This window comes from Megalops cyprinoides, chromosome 7 (assembly GCF_013368585.1).
Source record: "Megalops cyprinoides isolate fMegCyp1 chromosome 7, fMegCyp1.pri, whole genome shotgun sequence".
Classification (NCBI taxonomy): Eukaryota; Metazoa; Chordata; class Actinopteri; order Elopiformes; family Megalopidae; genus Megalops; species Megalops cyprinoides.
Window position 1 is genome coordinate 16,485,390 of NC_050589.1, and position 8,172 is coordinate 16,493,561.

The 8,172-nt window shown below is 41.6% G+C and overlaps 1 protein-coding gene across 1 annotated transcript; it reads left to right on the forward strand.

The window, feature by feature from the left end:
* Nucleotides 1–3,614: 3,614 nt before the first annotated feature.
* On the forward strand, nucleotides 3,615–7,100 carry aar2 (AAR2 splicing factor). Its single transcript, XM_036534233.1, has 4 exons — nucleotides 3,615–3,691; nucleotides 4,332–5,093; nucleotides 5,747–5,976; nucleotides 6,732–7,100. The coding sequence occupies exons 2-4, from the start codon at nucleotides 4,334–4,336 to the stop codon at nucleotides 6,897–6,899; spliced, it is 1,158 nt and encodes a 385-aa protein (XP_036390126.1). The 5' UTR covers nucleotides 3,615–3,691; nucleotides 4,332–4,333; the 3' UTR covers nucleotides 6,900–7,100.
* Nucleotides 7,101–8,172: the final 1,072 nt, after the last annotated feature.

An 8,172-nucleotide genomic window follows, 5' to 3' on the forward strand; every position in this document is an offset into this window, starting at 1 on the left:
GATTGATCGCGGAAGTTTACGGGACTTGATCAGACTAGAGTTTGGTTGAAATCCTAAGCCCACCGTCAGCAACCCATGACGGGGAGAGAAATTAGAGCCGCAGACGGGAATTTAGCGATGTTGGAAGACACGAAGTTCAGCGGCACATTGGGAATCCGTCTGCCAACACGCTGACTTTGGAAATACTCGCACACTATATATAAAGTTAGCCAACAACCATAACAATACACTAAAACTGGAATACTTGAGCACGCGCTGGGATGCTGACCAGGGAAATGTGATTTATAAACCGATGCCGTCGCAGCTCGACCATGACCTGCAGCAGTTGCTGTGGTTGTTTTACAGAGAATGGGATTCTCACGTTTGAGGATCACCCCCTAGACAATGATAAATGGTAGGTGGGGCACTGTTTGGATTCTCTTTAAATATTGGAGAGTCTGTAGAAGCTAAATATAACAAGACAATCTTATCTGAATAGCAATCATATTTGGGGGATTGCTAACAGCTGTAGATAATTATAGTAATGTGGTCTAGATGATATAGTAGCCCAGTTACTAAGTAGCCTAATTTTTAATTACACTGGCAATAAATTATGGAACACAATGCGGTTTTGCATTCCTCCTAAATTCAGCATGTATTCGCTCATTCATTGATTCCCATTCAGTTTGTCTCCAGGTCCGTCCTCTGTGTCTTTGTGGTAACAGTGTTCTTTGGGAACATAACCTACAGCGTACGCAAGTGTAACTACTCAGTGATACTCAGCACTTACAAAGAGCTGATTCTCATTGAGCTTCAGAACTTGGTACGTATAAAGGGTACATCAGGCTTTATGCACCCCGGGACAGTATATTGCACGTTCCTTTTAACGCAGATAATAGATGGTGTGCAAACGATATGTAAATAATTGCTTTTAATTGCTACATTATTTAACAATCAAACCTTTGAGGGAATTTCACTTTAACGAAAGGAAAATGATTCATTCACACATGCGCAAACAAGCATTTAGGCTGGTATCCCATGAGAAAACAGTCATTTTAAAAAAAGACTGGTTAAGCATTTGTCTGATTAGGACTGATACTCAGGTCAGGTGAAAGTGAATGTCACAGGCGTAATGGCAGTGACGTCAGAATGCCTCACACTGAAGTGTAAACTTGACTCTGGCTGTCGTATGTTAGTACTTCACTGCCCTCTTCTGGTTAGTTTGCAGGCGGTGGCAGAAACAACATACACCCGCATGTTTTATTACAACATGAATTTACAAGTCTTGCATTTCTCAGAGCTATTCATAAATTAATGCTTTGCTTTCTTCAGAACCTGACTGGCACTTACAGTACACTCAAGGAAAAGGATCGTTGTCCCTCTGTAAAGGTGACTGTGTGTGTGTGTGTGTGTGTGTGTGTGTGGTGTGCACTTTTTTGTGTGTGTACATGTTTGAGTGTGCACGCAAACACTTGTGCGCAATCATGCAATCACAGCTTAATCTTACCTGTCTTAAACAGTGGAACACCACATTTATCAGGAAAATTAAATGTATGTGTGCGGTGTCATCAGGAGTAATTTTGCTTTCATTTCCTTGATGTATTTGTGTCTGCTTCAATGGACCAATAGACAGAAGACGGCACTAAGGGGTCGATTGACATCTGAGTCATCCCTCACATGCTCACTCACACCTCTCTATGAGGAGTTATGTCTGATTATGCAGAATGCACTGGCTGGTCCAGAATGGGCCAGCACCAAAGACAGTTTTGGTGGTGTAGATAGGCACTGCCCCTATGCAAGGCCAACAGATATTTTTCAGTGTTTTTAACTAACAGCTGTGGTCAGGACCAGGTATATTTCCTCAGTGCATTTTCAGAACCACCATTTTTGTCAGCAGAAGTATTTTGTGAAGCTCAGTCCTGGTGTGAGATTCATGAGTTTTCTTTTCTGCCTGCTAAGGTTTTAAAAAAAATGCGCAAAATGAATATTAACTAAGGAAATCTTGACTTGGTGGAGGACAACTTTCTGTGACAGTAACTGCACAGAAAATCATTCTTGTTTCAAACTGATAAAAGGAAAAGAAGTTAATGTGTTCAAGTTCTCACTTTTTGTGTCCTTCTGTCTGAAGTTCTGCTAGGAGTCTATTTTACTAGATATTATAAACATTTGCACTCACCTACACTCACTGAACATTCCCTTCTCCTCCACAGTGACATCAATATTTACATGATACCTTGGAATGAGCATGTTCAAGTTTGAGACACATAACCGAATCATTTATCATGGAAATTAACATAAGTTTTGATCATAGGTACAACATATTCTGCGGTCAATCTATGGCATGACACAGTTGTTGAAATGCCAGGGTAAAGGCAAGTGGCATCGTGAAATAGGGAAACCTGTGGCAAAAATGGAACAGCTCATCAGAGAAAATTGCAGACATGTTGTCCTGGTAAGTCTTTAACAGAAACTTTAAGATCAAACAATAAATGGTGCTGCGGTGTTGTATATCGATTTATACATTTCATTGTGGAACACTATGTGGTGTTTCAAAAAATCATATCAATCCACATGTTCTTCTGTTCTTTCAGACAAGAAGACAGAAAAGTGCATCTTGTAAAACTGGAAAAGTCTTAAAGGGGAGGAGAAAGAAAAAGAAAATCATTGAGGCATTGGTACAATGTTGGCAGAAGCTGCAGAGCGTGTATGTTCCCATGCCACAAAGGAAGGCGTGAAGCAGGAACTCTTTTTCAAGGGTTACAGAAGACATCTGTCATCGCCATCAGTTTTTGTAAACATTAAAAGCTATATTTCAGAAGTATGACACCATTTTCAAGTACAGAGGGTGTGGTTTGCCTAAAAGCATTCAGAAAATGACACTACATTGTTGGTGTAAGTTTTTGTACTTTTCACAATTGTCATATTCATAGAGTGTAATTAACGATTGTATTACAGCTGTATCTTTAATGTGGTACCGTTTATATAGTTGATTATGTGCTTATTGCATTTGTAGGCCTATGTGTTGAAAAATGTTCATGTTCATGTTGAAACTTGCCAAGTTCCACCAATATTTTCATTTGTAAATATTCCACCTGACCATACATTGACAGTATATAAGCTAATTTTATAAATACAAATGTTGTATTCACAGTGAGTTTTGGTTTGATTATCATTACTTGGTTGTAAAAGAGAGGTTATTTATACTTTAATGAACTGGTGCATAATTATTAACTGTTAAAACCTCCTGTTTGTGATAACAACCATTATAATAATATGAAATATTGTGTTATTATTAAGAAACTAATATTGAATCTCTTTGCTGCTATTTTACATCACTTGTAAAATATGTATGCAAACAGAGTGGAAAATCATTTAAAATAAATATGTTTTCGTGTCCTTCTTGTATTAAACATTATTACTGCAACACTTTACCTGTGGGTTTATTTTAATCTGTCTCAACATAGACATGCAAGCAAATAAAATATGAGACGCTATGCGAGTGGTACTAACTACAATAAAAGCTAAGAAGAAGTAGGAATGTATGGTGAAACGGTGACTTGTCTCGGAACCTTTATGAATGGTTGATTTCTTCGATGCATGGGGACCGGAAGTTACTGAAAAATCCTTGGACATAAACGCGTTTTAGACGCAGCTGGTTAGCTAGGTTACGTACTGGAATTGTGCAACCTAGCTGAAGGAAAGCATATTAAAGGTAATACTTTGTATTAATTATTAATTTCCGATCAGTTCAATGCCAGAGGTAGATTGCTTTAAATATACTGTTGTACATATAAACGACAAATATTAGTGTCTAGGCTAACTGGCTCCGGTTTGTATGTAGACTACCTCAGTGCAGAGCTAGGTAGCGTTAGCTCGCTGTTAATTAGTATCATTTACCGTTAACGTTGTGTATTGTGGTTATTCTTTTCAAATAAATATGTGCAGAAATGTAGGATAAAAGTTTCGAAGATAAAAAACGAAAGACATGATTACTTTAGCAAGGAATCAAGGAAATGATTACCTTATAGCTTAGCTTATTATTGTTAGCTATCTGTATTATTAAGTAACTGTCATACTGACAGTATAGCAAAGTTGTAATATCTCTCAATTCTCAAAGAAAACGCTAAATTAAAAAGCAAAGGGAGGCTTAACCCCTTTCGAAACATTATGTTAGCGTTGCATAGGTGCACAACCAAAACAATGTTTGTGGAAAACTGCAATGAATGAGTAATTTGTCTGATAGTACCGGCGAGCCAGCTGTTTTTCTGAATTTTTAAAAAATGTTAATTTAGTCAGACGAATGAACTTTGCTAGCTAGTAAATGTAAACGGGTCTCCTTTGTTGTTGGACAGATATGGCAGGTGTGGATATGGACCCGGAGACGGCGCGTGGGTTGTTTGAGGAAGGAGCTACGTTGGTGCTCCTGGGAGTCCCCGAGGGCACTGAGCTGGGCATGGATTACAAGAGTTGGCAGGTGGGCCCACGATTTCGGGGGTTGAAGATGATCCCACCAGGCCTACACTTTTTGCACTACAGCTCCTGCAATGTTAACAGGGGTGGGGAGATGGGCCCGAAAACTGGGCTCTTTCTGTTTTTGCAGCCCCGTGAGGTCCAGCTGGCTCGTTGGAACGAGAAGGAGGAGGACCTGGACTTTTCACCCTCACAGAACCAGGAGGAGGTTGACCGGGTGAAGGCAGGTTTGCAGGACTTGGACCCATTTCTGGGGCCCTACCCTTACGAAACGCTGCGCAAGTGGGTCTCGCTGACGGACAGGCTGACTCCGGAGGTGGCCAGCGGCCTGCAGCCCCTGAGCGGCAGGATCTGCGCCTTCGGCGACGTGATGCCAGAGCTGCAGCTGCCCCACACCAAGGACCGAGAGGAGCAGAACCTTCCCCGCAATGACACGGAGTGCCAGAGCATGCGGGAGGGGCTGGAGCGTCTGCCCCGCATGAAGCAGAGGGCCGGTACAGAGCTGCGCTTTTCCCACATCCCCAAACAGACGTACCCGCCGGGAGCAACGCCCGCCCAGATCACTCAGTACAGCATGGACCTCAGCTATGCCCTGGATTGTCTACTGGAGAGCAACTACAAGCAGGAGCCGCTGCATGTGCTTGGTGAGGCATAGAAGAATGGGCTGTGCCTGTTGGATCCGATACAGCAAGCCTTGCTACTGCAGGCTAAGCTATTAGGGATGAAGGCTTGTCAAACAGTACTTACCACCAAAATAGTCCTCTTTTGATGGGTTATTCCGTGTAAGATTTGGCAGGGAGTTGTAGTGAAAACTAATTGGGCACTGACATTCAGTTTATAGATCAAAAGAGAAATTACAAAATAAGTAAATATGACAACAGAGCCAGAGAGATAAATGAAGTGACAGTAAACTTATCATTTATCTGAACTTCACAGACTTCTCAGACACCTCAATTTAAAGTAAGGTTATTTGATTCACATAGCTTAGCATTTAAGACATGGTACATTCACCTGTCCCCTGCAGTAATACTAATAAGTCTAATTCATCTCTATTCCACCATAACCATAAATTCAGTTTTATTATCAGAATAAATGTACATCCTCATTTTTAGTTCTTGCATCAGGCTAAGAATTGAGTTGTAGTATAACACTTTTCTTTAAGGACTGCATGTTATTGTGATATTTTGGTGCCGAATATCATGAGGCGAAAAAGCAAAGCAATTGTTGTATTGTTTTTAAATTTGCGGATTGATTTTATGTAGAGGGCATGCTGATGGCGTGTGCTTTCATCCTGAAGGTGAGCTGCAGTTTGCCTTCGTCTGCTTCTTGGTCGGGAACGTGTACGAGGGCTTCGAGCACTGGAAGAGGCTGCTGGCGCTCCTGTGTCGCTCAGAGACGGCCATGTGCGCCCGTCGTGACCTCTACCTCGGCCTCATTGCCGTGCTCTACCACCAGCTGGGGGAGGTCCCATCGGACTTCTATGTCGACATCGTGTCGCAGGACAACTTCCTCACCTCCACTCTGCGGGTCGGTCGTTCTCTTCCTGTCCTCGCCGCTCTGCTCTTTACTTCTGCTCTCCACCAGAGGGCAGACAGCATCTTTTATAGAAGGGGGTTTTCAGGCTTTTTGATTCAGACCACACTCAGAGCAGGGAACCTGTGCTGGCAAAACGACTGTGTTTGCATCATTTTTTTGTTGTAGTTCCCCATGTGGTAATGAATAATAGTTATAGTTAATAGTGGCAAAATCAATCAATTTAGATATACATATAACTTCAAAATTAATTAATTGTGTACCTCTTGTGTCTGTTATAGATGATTGTCTTGGGTCACTCAAAGGGACACCCTTATCTCCCTGGGACTGTAGTAGTTGTTTTAAGACAGTACTGGTTCCCTGGTCCTCTGTCTTACATCTGTTTACTGAGATCACTTACCATCTCTGGGCTTAAAAATAATGTCTTGAAATTTCTATTCTATTCTATTTCTATTTTCTTTTTTTAACTGATAATGTGTAGTACCTTCTCTGGGTTGTCTTAGAAATGAAGATGATAAAAAAGGTATTTAGAGATAAATGCAGTTCATCACAAAGTCCCTACTGTCCTTTTGTTTTATATGGGAATAAGTTTGATCAGTTTTTGTGGTACTGGCAGTGTTAATCATTGCTTTTAGGAAGTCATTACAGATAGCAGTATGATCATAAAACATGTATGATATGGAAGTGAGTTATTTCCTTGAAGATCTGTATCTTACCGTGGCCTGCACCTCCCTTTTATTTTTCTGCAGGATTTTTTCCAGTTTGCCAGTGGCCCAGGGGTAGACGCTTCACTGAGGAAACGAGCGCAGAAGTTCAAAGTGCACTTGACTAAGAAGTTTCGCTGGAATTTCGAGGAGGACCTAGAAGACTGTGCCCCCGTGGTGGTGCAGCTTCCTGAAGGTGTGACCCTGGAGTGACACCTGGGGGGAGGATTAAGAGTGGCCTCAGGAGCCCAGGTACAGTGGCGAGTCATGAGACCTGGGCACACACCTGCAGAACTCCAAGCACCTTGCTGAGGTTGAGGTGGGGCCTCACTGGAAAAAGGGTGGCTGTTACGGAATTTGGAATGTGGAATGTGGAATGCACGTTGCTCCAATGGGAACGTCACAACTGACTCACAACTTCTTGGGAACGGAGGAAAGTTTTTGAGTGAGCCCTGCAGGGAGCTGGCCTGACTTCTCTCTCTCTCACTGCTCTTTCCCTCTTGACACAGTGGCTGCTAGTGTGAACAACTGGTCAACATTTGGATGAAGTGATTTTGCTTCATATTTATCATTGGCTAAAGCTTGAATGGGGCGAGCAGATCACTGATTGAAATGACTAGACATTGTGGTATGATAATTGCAAAGTATTCATAAAGTATTGATAATTGTAAAATACTGTCAGCAAACACCACCTTTTTTGCAGTATTTGAATCTGTTTGAAATTCAGAACCACCTTCATCTGTGACACTGAAACTGTCTCCCTGCCCTCCACACATAGTTTTTCTTTTAACACATCTTAGAAAGAAAACGGGTCAGTCATTCAGTCAGCCATCAGTGCAGAGCAGACTTTGCTATGACAGGATCATGATTTTTGTGGTCAATGAGAGTGGCCTCGGTGGGACTGAGGCCTCCATCTAAAGTTACCTCTGTCACTCTATGGGTTTGTATCCCTTTCTCAGATGCAATTCCTCTTTCCCCTATCCATTTGCCATTCACAAACCTCTATATTGGACATTCCTTCTAATAAAATATTATGTATTGTGACCAGATTTGAGTATATTCTTGTGTGTCCTGTTGCATTCATTGATTTCAGGGTAAATGAGGACAGTTTCTAATTTCAGGAAAAAAATGGAGTAGGGTCATTCTGCATGTATCTGCCCACCAGATGGCAGACTCAAACTCTTTTTGTTTCTGATGTTGAAAAAATGTAGAGTACGACATCCCCAGAATAAGAGCTGAAGATTTATCTGAAATATCTAAACATGCTAACATAAACAGTATCGGGGGTCTGCATCTTTGCATTTGGTTAAGAGCGCATAAGTAGAAGGAACGGTCTCAGCATGCGTCTTTTGAAAGATCAAAGAGTGTTTTTTCTGAGAATTCCTGTCAACTCCTCTTCACTTTTAGTGAATATGAGACTTGCAAAATTCGGCTTTGGAGGAAATGAGACAACCCTGAGAGTGGACGACTTTCATTAGAAGACATT